The sequence below is a fragment of the Mirounga leonina genome, unplaced genomic scaffold, assembly GCF_011800145.1.
Source record: "Mirounga leonina isolate KUSES-001 unplaced genomic scaffold, KU_Mleo_1.0 Mir_154, whole genome shotgun sequence".
Taxonomy (NCBI): Eukaryota; Metazoa; Chordata; class Mammalia; order Carnivora; family Phocidae; genus Mirounga; species Mirounga leonina.
The window spans coordinates 64,730,740-64,757,109 of NW_023270389.1; the positions used below are offsets into that span (position 1 = coordinate 64,730,740).

General features: G+C 42.9%; 1 protein-coding gene across 2 annotated transcripts in view; it reads left to right on the forward strand.

Moving 5' to 3' along the window:
- The window catches only part of CNST (consortin, connexin sorting protein), a 114,293-nt gene extending 88,131 nt beyond the window's left edge, over nucleotides 1-26,162 (forward strand). For both annotated transcript variants that reach the window (XM_035010988.1, XM_035010990.1), the window contains 3 exons: nucleotides 4,606-5,501; nucleotides 18,729-18,864; nucleotides 23,533-26,162. In XM_035010988.1, the coding sequence (XP_034866879.1) occupies nucleotides 4,606-5,501; nucleotides 18,729-18,864; nucleotides 23,533-23,738 (1,238 nt within the window). In that variant the 3' untranslated portion in view covers nucleotides 23,739-26,162. The remainder of the gene's footprint in view (nucleotides 1-4,605; nucleotides 5,502-18,728; nucleotides 18,865-23,532) is intronic.
- The last annotated feature ends 208 nt before the right edge of the window (nucleotides 26,163-26,370 follow it).

Consider the following 26,370-nt stretch of genomic DNA (forward strand, 5'->3'; position numbering starts at 1 on the left):
GATAAGCATGTGACTCTTGATCTCAGGATTGTGAGTTTGGGTCCCGAGTTGAGTGTAGAGATTACTAAAAAAAAAATGAAACTTTAAAGAAACAGAGAGAGGACTCATGGAGGAATGGGAGATGAAAGGGTAACTCACAGACAGGGACATTTCTGTAGATTATGTGTTAGCACTTAGGTTAAGTCTAATGCTCCTTTTAGAACTCCCTCTTTAACTCAGTGTGTAGTAAGCATCTGTCATGCACTCAGCCATTATTCCATTTTTTTTCATGAGAGTAAAGTTTTTGTTAGTAGGTATGAAGTGAATGCAGTAGGGAGTAACAGACTCACTCACTAGATCTTTGGGTTCAGGAGCACTGATTAACAGAAATTCATGCTAATATTAACAGAAACATTAACAATATTAAGTTTTATACTAGGATGCATACTTGTCAAATTCAGAAAATATTTCTGATTAATCAGAGTGGATCAGACATTTAACTTCACTTTTTCTTAGAACATTACTGAAATGTCAGAAAGGTATTCTTTTTTATGGGTTTTATTTGTTTTTAAGATTTTATTAGAGAGAGAGAGCGCACGTGCATACTTCTCGGGGGAGGGGCAGAGGGAGATGGAGATGGACTAGCAGGGAGCCCAATGCCAGACTCTATCCCAGGACCCTGAGATCATGACCTGAGTCGAAGGCAGATGCTTAACCGACTAAGCCACCCATTTTTTTAAAAGATTTTTTTATTTATTTGAGAGAGAAGGAGAGAGAGCACTAGCATAAGCAGGGGGAGGTGCAGAGGGAGAAGCAGACTCCCACTGAGCAGGGAACCTGATATGGGACTCGATCCCAGGACCCTGACATCATGACCTGAGCCAAAGTCAGAGCCTTAACTGACTAGCCACCCAGATGCCCCCAGAAATTCATCCTTAAAGGCAGAAACCCACAGCCACAGAATGGGTGAGGAAGCAGCAGCAGATGTGACATCCAGAAAGTTCCAGAAGCTGAAAGGCAGGTGGATGGGTGGCAACTGGCTTATTACACCATAGAAAGCAGAAAGCTGAGTGTCTACAGGAACAATGTTGAGTCCTGCCTGGGAAGGTTTGGGAATGGGAAGCACGGAGGTGCCTCTAATGTCAAGCATTCAGGGTTGGACTGGCACCGGGAGGTTGGGCTGAAAGCCTATAGAAGAAACACTTCGACATTTATAAGCCCTTTCTGCCAAGCGGGAGGCTGACACTTATTTCCTAGAGCGCCTGAGCTAGAGGAAATGTGGACGTGGATCAGGCACAACTCAAGGAAGGGGTATTAGGTAGAAAATGAGGATTGAGTGAAAATCTTACCACCTGAATGGCAAGAGCCTTAGCCTGCTTTCTGCAGCTAGCATCTAGAACTGTGGCGGCTGGTCTCTTGCTTCCTCTCTGGGAAACTGGCTACTCGTCCAGGAGATAAAACCTCCAGATACTCATATTATTAAAGGCCTCCCAGCAAATGGCCCAAGCCCTCTTCATCCTACGCTGAGGACTGACCACTCCTGAAGACTTGCCTTTAACCACAGAGCTGCTTGTTGCCTCATTTAAGAAAGCCTCAGATAGGAAAGACGGAAACCAGATCAGTCGGTCAGACGCAAAGAAGCTCAAAGGAAAGAAAATGGAGAGAACAGATGAAAACTTTAAAAAAATGAACAGTGTCACAGGTTAGAGAGGATATTGTATACATGAAAACAAGAATAAGGAGCGCCTGGATGGCTCAGTTGGTTAGGTGGCTACCTTTGGCTTGGGTCATGGTCCCACGGTCCTGGGGTTGAGCCCCACATCGGACTCCTTGCTCAGCGGGGAGCCTGCTTCTCCCTCTCCCACTCCCCCTCCTTGTGCTTGCTCTCTACCTCTCAATCTCTGTGTGCCAAATAAATAAATAAAATATTAGAAAAAAAAAAAAAGCTGTTTGCTTGTTTTTATTTTTTAAGATTTTATTCATTTATTTGACAGAGAGAGAGAGTACAAGCAGGGGGAGAAGCAGGCAGAGGAAGAAGCAGACTCCCGCAGAGTGGAGAGCCCGACGGAGGGCTTGATCCCAGGACCCCGAGATCATGACCTGAGCCAAAGGCAGACGCTTAACCAACTGAGCCACCCAGGTGCCCCAGAGCTGTTTTAAAATAAGAAAAACATTCAGAGAAAGAAAATGTTCTTAGAAGATAGAAAGTGTGATGGCCACAATAAAAAATTAATTATGGGGCGCCTGGGTGGCTCAGTCAGCTGAACCTCTGACTCTTGATTTCAGCTCAGGTCATGATTGCAGAGTCATGAGATTGAGTCCCAAAGTCGGGCTCTGTGCTGAGCGTGAAACCTGCTTAAGATTTGCTCTCTCTCCCTTTGCCCCTCCATCCCTTACTCGTGTTTTCTTTCTCTCTCTCTAAAAATATTAAATTACAATTAAAAAATTAATTAGAAGAGTCAAAGGATAAAATTGAGGTAGCATCCCAGAAAGTTAATCCAAAGGCAAAGAGAGGAACAGTGTGGCAGAAAAGGTAGAGATGATCAGTCCATGAGGCCCAAATCTGAAGATGAGCATTCTGAAGGGAGGGAACAGAAAAGCAACAAGGGACAAATGATAAGGGAAATAATACAAGAAAATTCCCAGAAGTGAAGGTCATGAGTGTCCAGACTGCAAGTCCCACCAAGTACCCAACACAAAGAATGAGAAACTTCACAAAGCTTCAGGACATCAGATATAAGAAAAGAATCCAAATCTTCCAGGAAGCAAATGTAGGTGATAGGGATTGATATTCGGATTGGTATTCAGATTGGTATTCGGACTGATTGAGAGACTACAGCCCTACCGGAAGCGGGACACTATATAGCAGTGCCTTCGAAGCTGTAAGAGGAAGTTATCCCCAGCAAAGAAAATGACCCAACCAAAGTCAGGGGTGAAGGAAAAGACTTTCAGATCGGAACAATCTTAAGTTTACCTTCTGTGTACTTAAAAAAAAAAAAAAATCCAAGAAAGAATAAACAAAGAGGAAGACCTGGGATTCAGAAACAATGTTCCCAACACAGAATGAGAGGGAATTCCAGGGATCACAGGAAGGGAATTCCAGGACAAGGCCCGTGTAACTGGCCTAGAGAGCAGCTCTGCTTAGGAGCTCAAGAAGGGTATGTTGTTTGTTTTTTTAAGATTTTTAAAAAAATTTTTTAAGTAATCTCTACACCCAACTTGGGGCTTAAACTCAAAACCCTGAGATCAAGAGTTGCACACTCCCCTGACTGAGCCAGCCAGGCACCCCAAAAATGATATGTTTTAAAAGTGATAGATTGGGCGCCTGGGTGGCTCAGTTGGTTAAGCGACTGCCTTCGGCTCAGGTCATGATCCTGGAGGCCGGGGATCGAGTCCCGCATCGGGCTCCCTGCTCGGCAGGGAGTCTGCTTCTCCCTCTGACCCTCCCCCCTCTCGTGCTCTCTCTCTCTCTCATTCTCTCTCTCAAATAAATAAATAAAATCTTTAAAAAAAAAAAGTGATAGATTATCTGTTGGTACATATGCTATAGTTGTATATCTGTCAGCGTTTAGAGATACATAGGCAAGGATTTTTTTTTTTAAGATATATTTATTTATTTGACAGAACAGCAAGAGAGGGAACACAAGCACGGGCAGTGGGAGAGGGAGAAGCAGGCTTCCTGTGCCAAGCAGGGAGCCTGATGCAGGGCTCGATCCCAGGTCCCTGGGATCATGACCTGAGCCAAAGGCAGATGCTTAACGACTGAGCCACCCAGGTGTCGCAAAGATTTTTTTTTTAACATTTATTAGAGCATGAGCTGGGGCGGGGGGGGCAGGGGGAGAGAGAGAAGCAGGCTCCCGCTGAGCTGGGAGCCTGGCACGGGGCTCGATCCCAGGACCCTGAGATCATGACCTGAGCCGAAGGCAGACACATAACCAACTGGAGCCACCCAGGTGCCCCAGCAAGGATTTTTTTTTAAATGAAGGAATGAGACAGTTTTACCAACAGCATGCAAAATAAAGTGGAAATGAGAAAGAAAAATGTATCCTAGTGCACAGTGTGGGTCAGTTGTGAATAATATTTACAAAGCCATAGCAGGGTAAACGTGAATATTAATTTGCCCCAGAATCCTGTTGAATTGTAGTGGGAAGCTAGAGAAGGGGAAATAATATATCATTGGGGGGAAGGAATAGCGAGAACTGAGAGAACTAATCCTCTTCTTCCACAGTAGGTAGTCTTTAAAACTGAAAAATCCATAAAAATAACACTATAAATATTATTTTCAATGGAGGGTAAATATGAAAGGAAGTATAGAAAACCAATAAAGTTCAGAAAAATCTTTCAACCTTTGAAAAATGACTTTTTCAACGATAACGAAGACTAAATTACATACTCATATTCTTAACATGTTCTGAACAATCTGTTAATTTCTATAGGTAAAGGGTTATTGACTGCATAGAGTATTTCCTCTCTAAATACACTATTAATCCAAGCAGATGCAATTTGCACTGGAGAGGTTTCAAATTTTGTTGTGTCACACGTATTAATTCACCTATGTCCTTTCTTTTCCCTCCTATGCCAAGTGTTGTTTTGAACCTTAAAACAACTTGTTTTTCTTGTCTTCAGAGAGTGGAAGTTGTCTTGGCCCCGAGCCAAGGGGAGAAAGCCAGCGTCAAGAGAGAAGCCAGGAGAGCAGCCCGGGCTGTCACCCGATGGACAGGCAGGCCGAGCCCCCGAGCCTGCTGGTAACTGCGGGGAAGCGCCACACGGAGGAGCCGCTGTGCGGCGCGGCGGCCGCGCGGGAGCTGTACGCCCCGCCCTGGCCCTCGGCCGGGAGCCGCTCGGAGGACGCCTGTGAGGATGACAGCCGCCCGCAGCGGCCTCAGACGGAGGCCTGCCGCGATGTGGCCGCAGCCGGAGGCCCCGCCGCAGCCCCCGCCGCAGCCCCCGCGGCGTTGCTCCCCAGTGAGTCCATGCTAGAGCCGTTGACCTCGCCCGGCTCTGACCTCTTAGCTCCGGCGCCCGCCTCCGAGGGACAATATTCCCGGACTCAAAGAAAGGGACTCCGTTTGCCACTTAAGGATGCTCCTGAGGCGTTGCCCACGGACCGCCTTGAGAACAGTGACTTCAGTGAGCTGCAGCAACCTGATCTCACAGACAGCGATGGAAAATCACCACGCGGGCCGCGGGACCCAGAGCGCTCCGAGAGGGCACTTCGTGAGAGTAGTCAAGTGTCTGACTTAAGTGCGGCGCGTCCAGAGGTGTGTATGGCCCCCGAGGAGAGGGGGGGTGAGGACAAGCACGTCAGTAAAGAGACGGAAGACTATTTGAACAGCCTGTTGGAAGGATGCTTAAAAGAGACTGAAGACTCCCTGTCATGTGAAGACAACCAGGAGGAAGACTCGTACCTTCTTCCAGATCTTTCTCCTGAAGAAGCCTCCTACAGTCTGCAGGAGGATCTGCCTTCCGACGAGAGCTGTCTTTCTCTTGATGATCTCGCAAAAAGGATAGAGATTGCAGAGGTAAGTATGGGATTTAACAGAAGTGCAATTAAAAGTAAAATGAAATTTTAAAAGCACATCTGTACTAAATAGTGCCTTGTTTTTGTAAATTTTCCCCGGTTTCCAGCATGAGGGGGAAATCTATTTAACTTAAACTTCTAATAATTAGTAGTTTTATTTTTCATATTGAATAGGAAATGAATAAGATTGAATAAGATGGCTTTTGGTCATGATGTTTATACTTCAGGAACTTTTATTGCATGCCTCCAGGGACAGTAAGTGTTATGAACACTGTTTTTTATACTGCTGTGACTTTTATTTGACAGTTCTGGCAATTATGATCAAGACAAGATTAGTTACATTCTTATAAGGAAATCTCATTTTTTCCCTCATAATACTCTTATGATTATTAATATATTTTTTAATTCTTTAAAACAGTACAACAGAACAAAGGAAACATTTTAAAATACAGTAGGACAAGGAGATACTGGGTAGATTTTTAAGTCCTTAAGTTGTACGTTGTGAATCTTCTCTTTCTTGTAGTATTAATTTATAAGCTGTAGGTTTGAACAAACTTCATACTTACTGCTTGACTAAGTCAAATGTTATACATAATCCAAAGTTTCCCCAAACAGTTATGAAGATGGTCAAAACAAAAAATGACAGAGAGGATCAAGATGACCATTCTCCTTTGTTTGATAATAAAATTTTTTAAAGTTAAGGGAAAAAAAGGGGCACCTGGGTGGCTCCATTGTTTAAGTTGTCTGCCTTCAGCTCAGGTCCTGATCCCGGGGTCCTGGGATCAAGTCCTGAGTAGGGAGCCTGCTTCTCCCTCTCCCTCTGCCGCTCCCCCTGCTTGTGCTCTCTCTCTTTCTCTCAGATAAATAAACAAATATCTTTAAAAAAAAAAAAGTTAAGGGAAAAAAAAGCCATATGCAAACTGTAGCCCCCTGGGAAGGTGGCCTTGTATAGTGGAAAGAGGTCTTAGTCTGAGGTCACATATGGACCCACCAGCTAGCAGCCCTACAGAGTTCCTGCTGACCTCTCCACGTCGCTGTTTCCTCCCCTGAAAATTAGGATACCAGCTACTCTTCCTGTTTTTCATCTTATAGTTTTTTCCAAGTCAGCTTTTAAGTCCCATTTATAGCCATTGTTTTCCAATTCTGCATCATCATTGGGGGGTGTGTGGGGGAGGAACAAACTTCGAGCAGAAACTGGAAAAGCAACAGAGCCAAAGTAGGCACCAGAGTGCCTGGGAAGGCGGAGCGCTGTGGGAGCTTGCTCACTCCATCGGCGTGAGGTCACTGGCTCCCTGCATTGCCGCCTCTCGTCAGCTCCCCAGCAACTAGTCTTCATTTTGTCTTGACAAAGTTGGATAGAATAGTAAAGCACTTGATCCGGTATTCATTCATTTGTTTATTTTAACCAGATTTGTATTACCACTTACAAGTCAGCCCTCTATAAACTATGATTTTTTTCTTCCTAATTTCCTCTTGAAATTGTTTCATATGCTTAATGAGTGCAGAGTTTCTGTCTGGGTGGATGGAAATTTTAGAAGTCGCTACTGGTAGTGGTGGCACAACGCTATAAATGTAACTAATGCCACTCAGTTGTTAAAATTGCAATTCTATGGTAGACGTATCTTACCACAATTTTTTCTTAAAGTTAAAAAAAATTAAATAGAGGGCACCTGGCTGGCTCAGTCGGTGGGGCAGGTAACTCTTGCTCTTGGGGTCGTGAGTTCAAGCCCTACCTTAGGTGTAGAGATTACTTAAAAATAAAAAAAAAAATATTTGAAAGAAAAGTGTTTTCATTTTCAAAAAATTAAATAGAGCCAGTAGTAAAGCACTGGACCCAGCATTCCTTCCCTTGTTTATTTTCACCAGGCCTCTGATACAGGGAACTATCAAAACAGAAGTCATACCTGGATTCAAATCTAGCTGTAATACCACAAGGTCAGCCTTCTCTGACCACCGCTTTTCACACCAATAATCAAGTTGACCATCTGGGGAAAAGACAGAAGGTCTAATTTTACCTTTTTAGGTATAAACAGTGAAAAAGGGTCAGAGCTCACCTACTGCATCTCCCTGCTTTGCAGAACACTTACAGTGGGGGTTTGCTGTTGAACTCACATTGTATTACAACCAAGTGGAGTGTTCCTTCCTCAGCTTCATAATGTCAGTTTTCCCTACTGGATAATACCTAGCAGGTGGTGGAAACTATTCACATTTTTAAAGTTGTCTTTCCTGTGAAGTTATTTTTTTATGTGTGATGGTTCCCTTTCCTAAAATTCTATTGATCTGTTAAGTTGTGCTGTTTTAAGAAGCTCAAAAGCTACATATAATTAACAAAACTAATTTGCATTCCTGTGATAATGCTGAACAGACTGTTTCCGAATATTTCCTTCTCCATTCTGAGGAGGATACATCAATAAATTCTGCCTTACCCTGTTAGGAAAAAAGTTTTTAAAATTTCAAAACTTGAAAAAAAATAATAAAATAAAAAAATAAAATTTCAAAACTTGGGGTGCCTGGGTGGCTCAGTCAGTTAAGAGTCTGCCTTCGGCTCAGGTCATGATCCCAGAGTCCTGGGATCGAGCCCCGCATCGGGCTCCCTGCTCAGCGGGAAGCCTGCTTCTCTCCCTCTCCCTGCTGCTCTGCCTACTTGTGCTCTCTCTCTCTCTGTCAAATAAATTAAAAAATCTTTAAAACAAAAGAATAGAATTTCAAAACTAAAAAATCACTAATGCTTACAATTTCCTTAATACCTTTAGAGTGAAGTTTTGGGCCAAGTAAAATGTCCAGGTGATAGTGGGTTTGCTTATAAGTGCAAACTTCTTCTTCTTTTTAATTAATTTATTAATTTGAGAGAGAGCACAAGAGGGGGGGAGGGTAGGAGAGGGAGAAGCAGACTCCCGGCTGAGCAGGGAGCCCAACATGGGCCTCGATCCGAGGACCTGAGTCACCCAAGCACCCCCCCAAACTTCTTTTAAATCCAAACACCATTGCATGCTCTCAGCAGAATTCTCCTAAGGCTATCTCCCATCAAGTGCTGAGGATACAGCGAGGAATCAGATGAACTTCTGATTTCATCTCTTGGGGGCTCACTTGGGTAATTTTACTGGAATTGTTTTTAAAATATTTTTCATGCTTCCGTACTTGGGTGAGTTGGGGATACGGAGCATAGTGTCCACATGGCTGTGCCATAAGGAGCTCTCTGGTCTCTCTTCCCACCCTGCCCTTTCTCCTGTGAGTGACTCTTACTCAGCGATTTCCTCACTGCTCCCCACTCTTCCGACCTTTGTGATTATGGTGGAATGATCTTTCACTGCCATGTTTTCCCTTTTTGCTGGTCTTCCTGCTCTCATTCTCTTGCTACTCCTGCATTGCTCAGCTCTGTCTGCGGCACTCCTGGGCCTTGGCAGCCACCACCAGCCTAGCAGGAGTGTTTGCTGTGTCTTTTAAACAACCAGGTTCATCCCATCAGATGAAACAATTCATGCAAAATCTCTTAGAGAACTAAAACGATCTACACTAGTTTAATTCAGTGATGCAGAGACATGTGTAAATGAAACTTTTCTGGGTTTGAGGAGAATTTTTAAATCCAGAATAACTTTGCTAAGTAGAATGATAGCTTAGTGTCTGGAGCACTAATGTTCTTTCTTACATAAAAAAGACCATGACACACTCTCACCAGAAGTGTAACCTGCTCTTTTAAAAAGCATCAAAAACATTGAGGCTCATTTCATAGATTTTTAAGATTTTATTTATTTATTTGGCAGAGAGAGAGAGAGCGAGAGCAGGAACACAAGGAGGGGGAGTGGGAGAGGGAGAAGCAGGCTTCCCACGGAGCAGGGAGCCCGATGCGGGGCTCAATCCCAGCACCCTGGGATCATGTCCTGGGCCAAAGGCAGATGCTTAACAACTGAGCCACCCAGGTGCCCCTATTTCATAGATTTTTAACATGAGAAGTTTATCACATGTGCAGCGTTAGCAAGGTAGAGATTCACTCTTTTGTTCCCTCCTCAGTAGTTTTTACGTAACTGCTGTGTGTACCACGACATCGCAGATGCAATGACTGAAAATTCAGATAGGGACACTCCGTGTGTAAAGCCTGCATTCCCAACAGGTGTCCAGGTGTTATCTGTTGGCTGAATTTAACTATCCTAGTTTTTGGGAAAAGATGAAATCTTATTGTAATACCCATAATATTCTGACATGATTATTTTAATGTCAGAACCCAAATCCCTTTCCCCAAGGAGCCTGGTAATGCCAGTAAATCATTGACTTGCTTTGTTCTGGAACCTGGGAGGGTTGTGTTAGCTTCTCTTTAAAACCCTTCAGCTGAAATTAAAAAAATAAAAATAAAAAATAAAACCCTTCAGCTGTTCTCCGGCACCTGGGTGGCTCAGTTGGTTGAGTGTCCGACTCTTGACATGGGCTCAGGTCATGATCTCAGGGCCGTGGGATTGAGCCCCATGTCAGGCTCCGCGTGCAGCGCAGAGTCTGCTTCTCTCTCTCCCTCTGCTCCTCCCCCCACTTCTGCGCACATACTCTCTCTCTCTCTCAAATAAATTCTTAAAAAAAAAACAACAAAAACTCTTCAGCTGTTCCTAGCATCAAACCCAAGACAAGAAATATATTCTTCAAATTCAAGGTGGTATAATGATTCAACACCATATTGCTAATAAAAGCCACTCAGCTTTTGGTAGATTGTTCCATGAGGGAGTGTGGATGAGGGAGTTGTTTTATTTTCTGAATGAGTGACATTGAATATTGGGTAAATTTTATGATAATCAATCTGTCTTGGGGCACCTGGGTAGCGCAGTTGGTTGAGCATCTGCCTTCGGTTCAAGTCATGATCCCAGGGTCCTGGGATCGAGTCCCACGTCTTCTCCCTCTCCCTCTGCCTGCCATTCCCTCTGCTTGTGCCCTCTCTCTCTCTCAAATGTATAAATAAAACCTTTAAAAAAAAATTAATCTGTTTTTTCACATTGAAAATAATCATAGTGTATAATTCAAGAGATCCCCTTTGTGAGCACATTTTAGCAGCATGATACCCCTTATGGAAATAAACAGTTCATTTTTCTTTTTAATATATACATGTGTAACCTATTTGTGGGGACGTGATAGCTGGGGAAGAAGCCACTTTGCTACTGCTTGGGGCTCTAAAAAGTTTTTGATCTGAAAGAGGGCAAAACGTGTTCCTGGCTCTGTCTTTATCGCAACATTTACTTAGATATCTTCAGATCTCCCTGTGTCTCAGGAAACAAAACCTTAAACTTTATGATGGGGAGAACACTGATGACCCAGAGTTGCCATAAGATTTATCTTCAGAGATGCTGTGTCCTCAGAGTGCCCTCCGTGCAGTCTTCATCTGTCTCTTGGCTTGATCGCTGGGATGGGGAAGTCTTGTGAAGACGAGCCACTGTGGGATTCCACACGGAGTTAAGATGGGAGGCCAGGGCTAAGCAGCAGTTTATGAAATCCTGTAGGTACCTGGTCTGTGGATCCTGCACAAAGGAGAGTTTTAGAAACAGTGATCGTGGCTGTTCTCTGCAGGGGAGCAGGGCAAGCCCCACTTCCTTGCAGTGGAGAAAATGCAGTCTTCCAATCACAGAAGACACTTCATGGGCAATGGTTGACCCAGGACTCATGTCAAAGTCCAAAGAGCCTCCCAAGGATTATCCAGGGATGACCTACCTTTTCTTGTGCCAGATGGTCTCATCTTTGCCTTTCTTTCTTGTCCTGCCCTCTAAATCTTTTTTTTTTTTTAAGATTTATTTATTTATTTACTTGAGAGAGAGAGAGAGAGAGAGAACATGAAGGGGGGAGGGTCAGAGGGAGAATCAGACTCCCCACTGAGCAGGGAGCACGACACGGGACTTGATCCCGGGACTCCAGGATCATGACCTGAACCGAAGGCAGTTGCCCAACCAACTGAGCCACCCAGGCACCCTTGTCCTCTCTAAACTTTCTAATTAGTGCACCTCTTGATTGTCGAGTCTCTTGCACCCGGCTTCTCTTTTCCGTGTAATCATTCTTTTAATTTACATCTTTATTGCTTCTTCCTGGACTTTTGCCATAGCTCCTCAGTAAGTTTTCCCATTCCTCATATCACCTTGGTCTCCCCCTCCAAATGGTCTTAGGTTAGCACTAAATTTTGGGTCTCAAACTGGTACCCAGAGGGGCCAGTCAGGTAATAGAAGCAAATGAATGACTTAGTTGTAGAGTGATGGGGGGAGGTTCCCGTGCCTTGCCTGGCCTCCTGAAGTCCTGTCTAGGGCTGTTCTGTTTCCTTCTTACTATAGGGCACACACAGTCCTCTACACTAATTGCAAACTCCTTAAGGGTGGGGATTCTATTGAATACATTTTTGTATTTTCTACAAAGCCAACATATTATTGTCAATAACAGTTACCTATAAAGGGCAAGGCTTTTGTTTTTAAACCTACTGTACTTAGAAAAATAAATAACCTTTGAAAATATACTTAGTTTTGATTATGTTAAGGGGAAAATCTATGTTATCCAAATAAGTGTAAGCTAGGTGCTGTCTATATGTAAACTGCTAATCTGTGTATTCATTTTCTCTTTGGCATATTTGTTGAGCACCTACTATATTCTAGAAACTGAGGACACACCAGCGAACACAGGTCAGGTCCCTACTCTTGTGAAGCTTACTCTCTAGAGGGAGACACACATAATAAATAAGTTCACTTAAAAATAAACAATGTAGGGGCACCTGGGTGGCTCAGTCGTTAAGTGTCTGCCTTCGGCTCAGGTCATGATCCCAGGGTCCTGGGATCGAGCCCTGCATCGGGCTCCCCGCTCCGCGGGAAGCCTGCTTCCCCCTCTCCCACTCCCCTTGCTTGTGTTCCCTCTCTTGCTGTGTCTCTCTCTGTCAAATAAATAAATAAAATCTTTAAAAAAAATAAATAAACAATGTAGGGGCGCCTGGGTGGCTCAGTTGTTGAGTCTGATTCTTGATCTCAGCTCAGGTCTTAATTTCAGGGTCATGAGTTCAAACCTTACGTTGGGCTCCATATTGGGCATGGAGCCTACTTAGAAAAATAAAATAAAATAAAATAAAATAAAATAAAATAAAATAAAAATAAAAAAATAAACAGTGTAGGCTCAGATATCAGTAAGGGCTGTGCCTAAATCTCAGCAGGGTGAGGAATGGAGAGAGATGGAGCTGGTGGGCAGGGTGGAGGAATGGGCTCTTTTAATCCAGGTGGGGGGAAGGCACTGGGAGAGCACAGCTGGGGCACAGTGAACAAGGGGAAGAAGAGCAGAGAGTTCAGGAAGACGGGGAGGCTGAAGCCGGTGCCTGTAAGGCCTCCAGACCAGGGTCAGGAACCAGAATCACATTCAGTCAGTGGTGGAAAGCCATAGTTTTGAGCAGGAGATATGACCTGATCTGCTTCCTGGCTGCTCCGTGGAGACTAGAAGGTATGGAGATGGGGCCAAAGCAAGGAGACCCATCAGGTTATTGCCACAGTTGAGGTGAGAAGTAGTGAGGGTGGGGTTTAGGTCACAGCAGTGGATATGGTGAAGATGCACCTCTGAGGGCGGGAAAATAAAATGTTTTGTTCTGGAATCTACCTATTTAAACGATTTACTGGGGATTTAAAAGTGGAGTAGTTCTTGACATTCTTATTTCTTTTCCTATTTTGTACTTATGAAATTGTCCCGTTAAGCAAATTACAAAAACACGAGGTAGTGCCTAATTTAGAAACTTAGAGACATGATTAACTCCTATTTTTATTTTTTTAAAAACCTTTTTCCTCTTTTAAACTCATCTTTTAAAAGTTCAGCATTGACAGACTTTGTCATTATTTGTTTTTCCCTCCTTTTTGCTCTCTCCGTGTTGCGCTGTTGTAAGATACAGCAATGTGGGGTCAGAGGTCCCCACCAAGTTCTTTCCGGAAGATGGCTTTCCTCCCCGTAGCCACCTCCTCTTGCTCCAGCTGTGACTTGTAATATTAATTTGCTGTATTAGGAGCCATGACATTAATCTACTTGCAGATTAATTGAATGACACAAAGGATCTTTCATCTACCCATCTCCTCCCCCACGTCGCTAGATCAGTGGATTTAGCCATTAGCTGAAGCATCTCTTAATTGGGGCGATGTGTAAGGTAAGGATTTGTTGCTAGAGATATAAAGTACTTTGGAAAGACAAAATGCTTAGGTTTGTTTGAAAATTCTGTTCATCTCATTTTAATTGCAACATATAACAGACGACACTAAGCAAAATTTTAATAGTCATAGAAAATAAGATCTCTTCACATAAAGAAAATGGCAAGAGGTTTAATGAGCTTGTATTCAAACTCTGCCAGTAGCTGGTGCAACAATGTAAGCAGGTTATATTAGCTGTCTGAGCTTGGCTTGTTCTGTAAAATGGGACTAATAATGCCTGTGTGATAGAGTTGTGAAGATTAAATATGGCATGTTGTGTAAATGTGTACCGATCCGCCAAATTATAGGTCTTATTATGGAGCCCAAGTCTAAAGGAGCAGGCAGGGAACATCGTGTCCCTTCACTGAACAGTGGTGGTAAATTTGACACATTCTTCTAGAGTGAAATCACTGGCGTGTAAGCTACTTATAATATATGAATATGATTTGTGAATGTTAATTCTCAAGTTGTTGAGACACCCAGGCATGTGTTCCTGTTCAAAATTCACCAGCCTTGAAATTCTGGATTGGGCGAGCCTCTATCATTAGAGGAATATTACGTGGTATCTGCTTTCTCCTTTAATTTTTTGCAGAGGCAGTTCTTTTTTTTTTTAAGATTTTAATTATTTATTTGAGAGAGAGAGAATGAGAGAGAGCACATGCGAGGGGGGAGGGTCAGAGGGAGAAGCAGACTCCCTGCTGAGCAGGGAGCCCGACGCGGGACTCGATCCAGGGACTCCCGGATCATGACCTGAGCCGAAGGCAGTCGCTCAACCAACTGAGCCACCCAGGCGCCCTGCAGAGGCAGTTCTAAAGGCAAGGTCCTCTCAGTGTTTTCCTTGTCACATTAGGATTTACTGTGCCAGTAGAGTTGCAAAATAATTTTGTTTTTTAGATCAGTTAATTCTTAAAATGCTATTTAAGACAATCATTGGTATTTGAGGGGATGTGCAATAGAACTATTTATTTGCAAGTGTACAGGACTGGGCCAGATGGATGTTTTGTTTTGCTTTTGTTTTTAATTCTTCACTTATTCATGGAGTACCACCAGCGACAATTACATTAATTACAGCTTAGACGTTCTTTTTGTTCTCAGTGGAAGGGCTGTTGTATTTTGTTTGGATAGGAAAGAAACTTGGTAATTGAAGTGGGAAACTAAATTTTTTTTTTTTTAAGATTTTATTTATTTATTTATTTGACAGAGAGAGACAAAGCGAGAGAAGGAACACAAGCAGAGGGAGTGGAAGAGGGAGAAGCAGGCTTCCTGCTGAGCAGGGAGCCCGACGCGGGGCTCGATCCCAGGACCCTGAGATCATGACCTGAGCAGAAGGCAGAGGCTTAACGACCGAGCCACCCAGGTGCCCCCTAAATTTGGTTTTTAAAAGCTTTATTGGGGGGTGCCTGGGTGGCTCGGTCGTTAAGTGTCTGCCTTCAGCTCAGGTCATGATCCCAGGGTCCTCGGATCAAGACCTATATCGAGCTCCCTGCTCAGCAGGAAGCCTGCTTCTCCCTCTCCCACTCCCCCCCGCTTGTGTTCCCTCTCTTGCTGTCTCTCTCTCTGTCAAATAAATAAATAAAATCTTTAAAAATAAATTTAAAAAATTAAAGCTTTATTGTTTTGAGATTTAAAAATTAACCTTTTAATGCTGACATTGTGGTTAAAAGAAGAAAGGGTGGGGGAAGGGTTTGAGACTTTTTTTAGGGCAGTTTGGAGAAGACATGTTTCCATGTGTCCTAAATCATCTTCTCTACCTACTTAGAAACACTTGGCAGTCTTTTGAGTGAGACCCCAAACTGAGACCCTGACCTTGCTTTGGCTTACTTGCCTTTCTACCACAGAATCAAGGAAAACTCTGACAAAGTTGTTTCTTAAACTTTTTATGTTTGACTGCCTTGGTGTGGTAGATAGAATTTCTGTGCTGGGGGTAGGTTCTAAGACCCCTGCCCAAAACTCTTGCCAAAACAGAAAGGACCACACCCACCTGTCTTCTAAGAGTTTCCCCCTCGGCACTCATCTCCTATGCCTAAATTTGGTCCCACCATCCCTTGTTCTGGGTCTATAGACTGTAGGACCGCAGGGCACTGAGAAAAGAAAGATTCCCGGAGGAGGTCCCTGAACATGACTGAAAGGAGAGAAAAGAGCACACACCCTCACTTCACACTGGGGTGTGCCTGCTGAAACAAGCGGTTTTTGGTGGAAGAGGAAAAGGAAAGAATGTATAAGGTGTGGTTAGATTTATAGCCAAGAAGTAAGGGTTGGGTGGGGGAGGGTGTCACAACAGAATGTTGACCCATCCCACACAACCGTAATTTCTCCCCTCTTTCAAAAACTTGCCAACGTTCATCGCCACCCTCGGTAAATAAGGTGGGGCCACTTGGGAAGGCTTGTATTCCTTAACAGCATGACTTCCAGAGCCAGATGTCACAGATGAGGCCAACCAGGGGCTAGGGTAGGGGCCTCCCAGCCGGTGTGCTAAGACTGGCTGCTGGGTCTTGGGAGCACATCTGTGTTTTTCCAGATGACTTCAGAGTTTCGCTGAGTCCTTCAATATACTTTTGTTCACATTCACTGTCTTTTGATTTATGATTTGAGTCTGTTTCTTGAATTTACAAATTGAAAATTCATATCACAAAGATATAAAGGTAACAAATGCCACTCTGGGGCTGATCCGTACACTTATTCTTTCTTTTCCCCCCCACAATTTTTAATAGGATTGGGGTTTTTTTCTTAGTATTTAAAGCAACTTGAAAACACTTATGGTTTTAGGTGAATTTGCTGTAGGTAAATGTATGACTTTATTTTATGGAGAAAATAGATCATGAAAATAAATAGTCTATGAAAATCCCCCCCCCTTTTTTTCCTACATTTACGAAAAATAAAAAGAATATCAGTGATACCTCATTAGTAGTAATATAGCCATTAAAAGTCATTTCCAGGGGTGCCTGGGTGGCTCTGTCGTTAAGCGGCTGCCTTCAGCTCAGGTCATGATCCCAGGGTTCTGGGATCGAGCCCCATATCGGGCTCCCTGCTCCACGGGGAGCCTGCTTCTCCCTCTCCCACTCCCCCTGCTTGTGTTCCTTCTCTCGCTCTGTCTCTCTCTGTCAAATAAATAAATAAAATCTTTAAAAAAAAAAAGTCATTTCCATTTTCTATCTCTTGCTCTTCAGAAACTTATTAGGACTTCTTTTCCTCTCCGTTTCAGTATGGTACATGTAAAATCATTCTTTTCTGTTGCAGAAAGGGGCTCTTTAATGTTGGATAAAGGGAGTGTTTGATGTTGTTGTTTTCTAAAGAAACATTTGAAAGACTATATTCCTTTGCATATTTGTGTGTTCCATTTTATTTTATTTTATTTATTTATTTATTTTTAAAGATTTTATTTATTTGACAGAGAGAGACACAGTGAGAGAGGGAACACAAGCAGGGGAAGTGAGAGAGGGAGAAGCAGGCTTCCCGCGGAGCAGGGAACCCGATGCGGGGCTTGATCCCAGGACCCCGGGATCACGACCTGAGCCAAAGGCAGACACTTAACGACTGAGCCACCCAGGCGCCCCTGTGTGTTCCATTTTAATGTCACTAAAGTGTTTTGGTTTTCTCAAAAGAAGGACATCACCTGAAATACACATTTACTATAAAAAGAATAAATTGCTAACATTGATTTTTTTTTTTTTTTTTTTTGAGACCCATGTTCAGGGAAGCCCAGTAGAAGATTATATTGAGTCATTTGGCCCTAAAAGCCTTGAGTTATAAAAAAAAAAAACTAACAGGATCAGTAATATTTATGCATAGCACATTATCAGAGATGGCTGGCTGGAGCTGGAAATCGCATTAAGTATTTTATGCCATCAATCAGATAAATGACATCACAGGCAGAGCCTTCAGCTTCCAGTGACCTGCTCCCAGCAAGTCACTGACATCTGCATGTTAGGCCCACAATGCCCACCTATGTCATCATCTACAGCTTGTCCATCAGGCCAACTCACAGGTTAACTTCTTTGAATCAGCCTGCTGCTTGGGCGGGGGGTGGGGGGCACCTTTTCTTCCTAGTGTGGCTCGACCAACTGATCCCCTTCTCCCTACACCGTGGAGTCTCTTAACTCCTAAATGGCAAGGGGTTTTGTTTTTGTCTTTGTTCCTAAATAAGGGGTGGACGGAGGCAGCATAGAAATGGGTAGAGGTGGGGGACAGGAGATTCTAGCCAACTCTTTCTCCAAAGGGCCAAATATAAACATTTTAGACTTTAGGGTCTGTTGGAGCTACTCATTTCTGCGGTTGTAGCAGCCCTACAGGGTATGTGGATAAATGGGCTTGGCTGTGTTCTGATTAAATGTTATTTACAAAAAGTAGGCAAGGGGCCTTTGGCCTATTGCCCATAGTTTGCCAACCTCTGCATATTACAAAGTAACATATCCCTAAGAAACTGGCTCCGAGATTTTCCAGAAGAGAACTCCTTAAAATATTGTGAGCAGTAGAGCATAATTTCATAAATACATAGTGTCTCAGAGGAACCGAGCTTACTGCCCATTTTGATGTTAAGAGTTGGCATCAGGGGGCATCTGGCTGGCTCAGTCGGTAGAGCATGCAACTCCCCATCTCGGGTTCTTGAGTTCATGGCATCAAATATATTTTGCATCTCACACGTTCATTTCTTAAAAATTGCTGGTGAATGGAAAAAGAAGTGGCAGACCACCAGCGTCTGTTACAAAGCAAACGCCAACATCATGATTAAGCAGAGTGGGGCTGTGAGTGATCATTTTACAGATGCCCTCCGGGGACGTGGAGCCGAGAGCCGGGTGGGTACAGAGGGCCTCGTTTCCAGTCCGTGCGCGCTGCATCAGACCCCGGGCCGGGGAGTCAGCCCTGGGATGTGGGAGAGCTGCTCGAGTTTCACATGTGTGTATTTTGTGGTCATCTGCTTAGAGTAAAAGTATTATTTTGTTGTAACAATTCTGATGATTAATTGTGATGGGTTTTTTTCTGTAGGAATTGGATAAACCTATAATAGAAATTCAAGTGCCTGTTGAGTAGAATTGGCCTTTTTACTGTTCCATGTGAACTATCTCCGACAGGTTGTCCCTGCAGAAGGACTGGTCTCTATATTAAAGAAGAGGAACGAGGGTGTAGGAGACCATCCTGCCCAGATGCAGCAGAAACCATCGAAACGAAGAGTGAGGTTCCAGGAGATTGATGATGACTTAGATCAAGGTAAAGCGCCCGGGGTGGGGGTCCGTCTAGCACCGAGCTGCTTCTGTGGATCGGCTGAGAGTGTGTTTGGTAATATAGCGTTTGTAAAAAGAAAGTGTACTTCGTTGCTTTATTATATTCTGTAAAGAAACGCGTACAATCAAATGATCATCAGCAATTCTGTTATTCCTGAGCATTTGGTTCAAGTAAGTGAGCAAGTCGTAAACTTCAACTCCTGGCCTCCCTATCTTAACCGATGGTCTGCTCGGAGCTCATTTCAATTTCTTGTTTAATACTTTTTTTTTTTAAGTGAGCCTGCTATTGTCTTTTTTTTTTTTTTTTTTAGTGACCATTAATACTCCTCCTTTGTAGGTCTGAGGAATATTTCTGGATTACAAGGGTATTCAGATATTCTCTCTGGTGATTTTTTTTTGAAGTATTTTTGCTTTTATTTTATTTATTTTTTAAAGATTTTATTTGAGATAGAGTGAGAGAGAGAGAGAGAGCACAAGCAGGGGGGCAGCAGGCAGAGGGAGAAGCAGACGCCCTGCTGAGCAGGGAGCCCAACAAGGAGCTCGATCCCAGGACCTCAGGATCATGACCTGAGTCACCCAGGCGCCCCCCTCCGGTGATTTCGTCGTGACTCTACAGGAGAAAGTGCCTCGCAGCACTGTAACACTGCTGCTCACCTTTGACCCCTCCCGCGTGTGCGCAGGCACGCACGCGTGCGGTGGTTGCTAGGGCTACCCGAGGCCTAGGTCAATAAGGGTGAGAAGAAATACAGCCAAGCGCTTTTCAGGGGGCTTCTCAAGTTTATAAAATAACAGCATTGCTAAAATAACAGAGTAAACACATACCTGTGCTTTCTAGGCACATAAAGTGGCAGCAGTAGAGGTCTCTAAATTTTTACAGAAGAAAGCTTCCAATTTATGGTTATAAAGGAGCCTTGGAAACGATCTGTTCCCATCCCTCCTTTTACCTCTGCACCAGGCTTCTCCAGAGAGAGTGCTTGGTTCTTTGCACGAATGGCACTGAATTGTTGCTTACCAAGAGGAGCCCTGGATGTACAGATGATGTTCCTACCTACTTGGTGGCCATCACGTCTTAGCCCGGTCACTTAGCTTCTGCTCGGCAGCCACCTGTGCCTCGAGGCCTCCTGGTTTAGCCACGAAGCTCTAAACAGTTTCAACACCTGTTGATAAAACAAACAAGACAAATGTTTAAAATAAACTGTGAAGAATGTTCACTTAGAAATATAGGATTATGAAGAAAAACATGGAAAACTACATGTACTAGATGGTTGACATAGATGGGGTGAGAGTGCATGATGCCAAAAAAACAGAAAAGAGGGTGAAAAAAGCTGAACTGACCAAAAAAAACAAAAAACAAAAAAAACCCAAGAACTACAGTAATGATATTATACTTATTCATTTGTAGAAAAATATATTTGCATGGATGCATATAAATTATTAAACCTATTGACTATTAAAATTTATTAAACTATAAATTTGTAAATCATAGGAAGTATAATTACATAATGCTATTTTTTAAGTTTTTTTTTAAGATTTTATTTATTAGAGAGATAGCAAGCATGCACATAAGCGGAAGGGGGGTAAGAGAGAGAGGGAGAAGCAGACTCCCCACTGAGCAGGGAGCCTGACTCTGCGCTTGATCCCAGGGTCCTAGGATCAAGCCCCACATCAGGCTCCCTGCTCAGCGGAAAGCCTGCTTCTCCCTCTCCCACTCCCCCACTGCTTGTGTTACCTCTCTCACTGTGTCTCTCTCTGTCAAATAAAAAAAAAAAAAAAAAAAAAGTAAGAATCCTGAAAACTGTGTCTTTGATCTGGAAGGATACACACCAGAGTGTGTTTGCCTCTGGGGTGGGAGGAATATGCTTGAGTAGGAGAAAAACAGAGTCCCTTAGATTCTTAGATGTTTTTGTGTTTGAATTTTTACAGGAAGAATATATTCACATAATCCTGTAAAATCTTCCAAAAAAGTCTATTTTGTTTATATTATGTTTTATAAAATGTGGGTTTTTTTAATCATAAAAGTAATATATGTTAATCATGAAAAAACTCATGCAGTAATGGGGCACCTGGGTGGTGCAGTCCAACTCTTGGTTTCGGCTCAGGTCACAATCTCGGGGTTGTGAGATAGAGCCCCATGTCGGGCTCTGCATTCAGCAGGGAGTCTGCTTGGTATTCTCTCTCTCCCTCTGCCCCTCCCCCCCACCACATGTGCATGCTCTCTTTTATCGCTTTCTCCCACTCTCTAAAATAAATAATAAAATCTTAAAAAAAAAGGGGGGCGCCTGGGTGGCTCAGTCGTTAAGCGTCTGCCTTCGGCTCAGGTCATGATCCCAGAGTCCTGGGATCGAGCCCTGGATGGGGCTCCCTGCTCGGCGGGAAGCCTGCTTCTCCCTCTGCCACTCCCCCTGCTTGTGTTCCCTCTCTCGCTGTGTCTCTGTCTTCAAATAAATAAATAAATAAAATTTTTTAAAAAATCTTAAAAAAAAAAAACCTCGCACAATAATGAAGTAAAACAGTGTCAAGTCTTCTGATCTTCCCTTGAGGGTTTCCCCCAAGTACTAATGGAAGTTTCTTACCATTTTTTCAGGACACATTGTGTATATATGTGTGCACATGTGTATAGACACACTGACACATACATGTTTTTTGTTTTAACACAAATGGGTTCATTATACTGTTATGTCACTTCTTTTTCATTTAACCATTGATCTTGGATGTCTTCCTATGAGAGAACATATTAAACTTACTTCATTCTATTAAACAATTGCATATTATTTCATTATATGAATGTCCCATGATTATTTAATTGTTCCATTATAACTGGAATAACTGAGTTATTCTCAACTTTATGCTCTAACAGACTTTGTCACAGTGAACATGCCCGTAAATATGCTAGTTTGTGATGTGCTAATCTGTAGGCTGATTCCCAGAAGTGAATTTGTTGGACTAAGTGATAGGGTCCAGCTGCCCTGAGGCAGTCCTGGTTTACACCTGTTGTCTCATCTTTGTCCCCCCACACTCCCTTGCTGTCAAACATGTCCCAGTCAGGAGGATAAATTTTTTTTTTTAAGATTTTATTTATTTGACAGAGACACAGTGAGAGAGGGAACACAAGCAGGGGGCAGTGGGAGAGGGAGAAGCAGGCTTCCCGCTGAGCACGGAGCCCGTTGTGGGGCTCGATCCCAGGACCCTAGGATCATGACCCTGAGCTGAAGGCAGATGCTTAACGACTGAGCCACCCAGGTGCCCAGGAGGATAAATTAATTTAAAGTTTTAATAGATACTGCCAGATCACCTTCCAAGAAGGGTCTGGTAGTTTCTCATCGTGCTGATCATAAAACTTTTCAGTCTTTTTCCAAATTTAAAAAATTTTTAATTATGAATGATCATTAAGGCTTTCCAACCAAAGAATAACTATTTTCTTAATATAGAGAGACCGATAAGGACATTTTTATTAAAAACAGGCCTGCTTGTTATTAAGCAAAATAAAAAGAAATCACTATACTAGCTAGACCATTGCTGTTCCACTAAATGGTAAGAATAAAATTGAGTAATGGCACCTGGGTGGCTCAGTGGGTTAAGTGTCTGCCTTTGGCTCAGATCATGATCCCAAGGGTCCTGAGATCGAATCCCACATCGGGCTCCTTGCTCAGTGGGGAGTCTGCTTCTCCTTCTGCCTGCCACTCCTCCTGCTTGCTTTCTCTCTTTCTCAAATAAATACAGTTAAAAAAAAAAAATGAGGGGCACCTGGGTGGCTCAGTTGGTTAAGCAACTGCCTTCGGCTCAGGTCATGATCCTGGAGTCCCGGGATCAAGTCCCACGTCGGGCTCCCTGCTCAGCAGGGAGTCTGCTTCTCCCTCTGACCCTCTTCCCTCTCATGCTCTCTGTCTCTCATTCTCTCTCTCTCAAATAAAAAAAAAAAAAAAAAACGAGTAAAATCAAGTGAGATGCAAAAGTGATCCCACCCAAAGACAATTTTTTATTGTTTAATATCAAATTGACCTTGCTTCAAGGTGAGCTCCTGATGTGAACTCCAAAGATATTGTAATATTGAGATTGTAATTTGTACCCTAAAATAAGGCTATGAGCACATCAGGGAAGTACTGCCCTTCTTTTCTTTTTTAATGGAAGCAATTATATTCATTGTATAAATGAGCTAGTTTTCATTTTAGCATTGACAGGCTCCACAGATGTATGTGTCTGTGGTGACTGACAGGTGTTTGTCTGGTGACTGACAGGTGTATGTCTGTGGTGACTAGCAGGTGTGTCTGTGGGAACTGACAGGTGTGTGTCTGTGGTGACTAACAGGTATGTGTAGTGAATGACAGGTGTATGTCTGAGGTGACTGACAGGTGTATGTCTGTGGTGACTGACAGGTGTGTGTCGTGACTGACAGGTGTATGTCTATGGTGACTGACAGGTGTGTGTGGTGACTGACAGGTGTGTGTCTGTGGTGACTGACAGGTGTGTGTCTGTGGTGACTGACAGGTGGGTCCCACGCAGTCCTCACATGCACTAGCTTTCTGTCAGTGACTCCAGCCCCTGGAGGACTCAGGTTAACTAGAAATGTCTACTTACCGTGACCAGTGAGAAGACAGCAGACACTGGGATTTCCATTTTGCACCTATTTAACCTTACTCTGTTCTCATATTTGCAGATGAAGTTGGAGGTGGTTCCTGTATTTTACTGGTCTTGCTGTGCATAGCAACGGTTTTCCTGAGTGTCGGAGGAACCGCATTGTACTGCACTTTTGGCGACATGGAGTCGCCCGTTTGTACAGACTTTGCGGATAACATGGACTTCTATTACACTAAGTTACTGCAGGGAATGGCGGAACTGAAACACTGGGTCTACCTCTCCTAGCAGCACTCAAGAGGCACAGGCATGCTGGCAGTGAGAATCAAAGAGTGAAACTTTCTAAACGGCTTTTATTTTCAGAGTTCTGTAACATGCATCCCCTCCCCCCAGCGAGGAGCCCTGGACTTCCAGAAATGGCAGCTTGAAATGGTAATCCAGAGGAGCTCTCAGAATAACCCTGAGCATTGTGGATGGAAGGAACGGTCTTTGGAGAGCACATCCACCCACTCCATGCTACTTCCTAGGGGAGCGAGCTACGCCCAGCAGAATCTCAAGGGCATTGTTGGAGCTCCACCATTTTTAGCTGCCTTGTCAAGCTAATGGTTAAAGGACACTTGGTTTACATTTGTTGGTCCAAAGACATTGCTTCCAGCCATCATGCAATAAGTTTGTGTATAAGCAAAAGGAGTTACCTTACGGTTTCATTGTCTTTTTTTAGTTAACCTTGGGAACTGTGTAATTTAGGCTTTGTGCATTATTTCCAGATTCTGTTCTTCATCTGTGAAATGATTGTGTGTGTGTGTATGTGCGTGTGCGCACACGTGTGCATGCATGCATGTCTGTTTCAGATGGTTATCATAAGCAAATACCCGACCCAGGGTAACAAAGATGATCTTTATTTGAACCTGACTATAAATGTGTGGGCACAAATAGAAGGCTTAACTGTGGAACAGATGAGTGGTAGAAATCTCGGCCCTGAAATCAGACACTGTGATAGATCTGTGACAATTAATTTGATTAACTAGCCAGAAATTAATCACAGGCCTAGAGGTAAAGAGGAAAAACTAAAGAGCTCCCTCTAAGTCTCAGGCACCCAGCTTCATCATGGATTCAGTGCTTGCTGAGGAATGTTGAGTGCTGGACTCACTTCTCAGTAGGTGAGCACGTTACTAGGTTCTGAGAATCTAAGAACCAGAATACAAAAATCAAGAAGATAACAGTTCCTGCTCTAGATGTTTTAATTCTGGTCTTATGTAAAATAAACTCCTACTTTGGCAAATGAAATTAAATCACGATATATAATTCAGTATTAAAAATCACACATTCAGATGTTTGAATGTGCATTCATATCATGGGCTTGATTTAGACCTCTTATGGGGCTGTTCAGCGAAAATTCAATCAATCATATCTTAAATAGGTACGTGTGTGATTTTTGTTTCAATCTGTCAGTTTGATGGCATTTCCTTTTCTAAGGTACAGTGGTCTAACATTTAGAAAACCTTGCTTTGGCTTTTTATAGCATAGGCAGCCTTTTAACAGAGACAGAACACATGAATTCTAGTTTTTTAGCAAGTGACCATTATTTCATGTTTTTTGTTAGGATCGTTTGAAAGAAAAAGGGAGAAATTACTTTCTAGTTGTTACTGGCTGGTACAGTACTTCCTGTGTGTTTCTGCTTATTTATTTAGATTATATGAATTTTAAAGGGCTTTTTGTATAAGTTGGTAGTCTGTTGTTGAGCATGCGTTCGGTTATCCCAATGCTACATATTGAATTGCTATGTACTTAGTGTTTTGATTTTCTATAATTTCAGTTCAGTATATTTTTAGGTTGGTTAATTTTTAAGTTGATGTTTTATTTTCACTTATAATACTGTTTGACTTGTCTCTATCATGTCACCATAAACTGTAATATTTTCAAGAATTATAGATCAAAATATTTATTTAGAAGTGTACAAGAGAGTGAAATTTAGATTCCTTATACTTAAGGCTGATTTTATTAGAGGATTATTTTAATGTTCTATTATAAATTTTAAGAATTTGTATTCAGATGGTATGTAAACTATGTAAAATGTTGATGGTACTATCTCACATGGTTCTAGAAAAGATATTCTACCCAAATCCGCTGTGAGGGGCATCCCCATCAGGGACAAACCTCTTCTGTTTAACCCTCGTGATTTCTAGTTACAGGAATTTGGTGGTGGGGATTTCTGCCAGTTTTATGTCAAGATAAATGAGAATTTCCCTCCTGTTCACCTCTTTTAGGTCACTATCGAAGTCCTAAATACCATAGCATCACATTTGCTGAAACTGAAGATCTCACACTGGGGCACAAGGACTGAGACAGAATATGGGGTTCTCAGGGGCCCAGGGAGTGTCAGACAAACCGTGTGTGTCCTCACTGCTTCCCAGGGAATGTGAGGTGAGCTCAGGAGCATATTGATATCTTGACTTGAAATAAGCATGAAATCTCAACTAGAAAAATTAGGGCAACTTTAAAAAATGAAATAGTCATTTATTGCATGAATTGGAGTAACTTCATCTGGTGATAAAAAAAAATTATCTCACGCGTAAAAAATTCATTCCAGTTTTACTACAATGTAATTTTTTCTGCCATTTGAAAGTACTGACAACTCTTTGTAATTAATCTTCCCTAAGAACTGTATTTGAGGGTAACAGATCAAGCTTATAATTTAAAATGACACCAACACAGCGTCTCAGAGAGTTTATTTGAACCCTGGGAGAAAAACTGCTTTAAAGCGACAGTGTGAAATGCTTTGAGAGGTTGGTCTGGCCCCACAAGCAGACGGCCGTCTATTTTGGGAAGTCTAAGAGGTCCCTACGTGAAAGCTCTTCTGGTTCTAAAAGCCCTCCCCTATCTGCCTGACACAGTAACTGAAATTTACTCTAAAAACTCA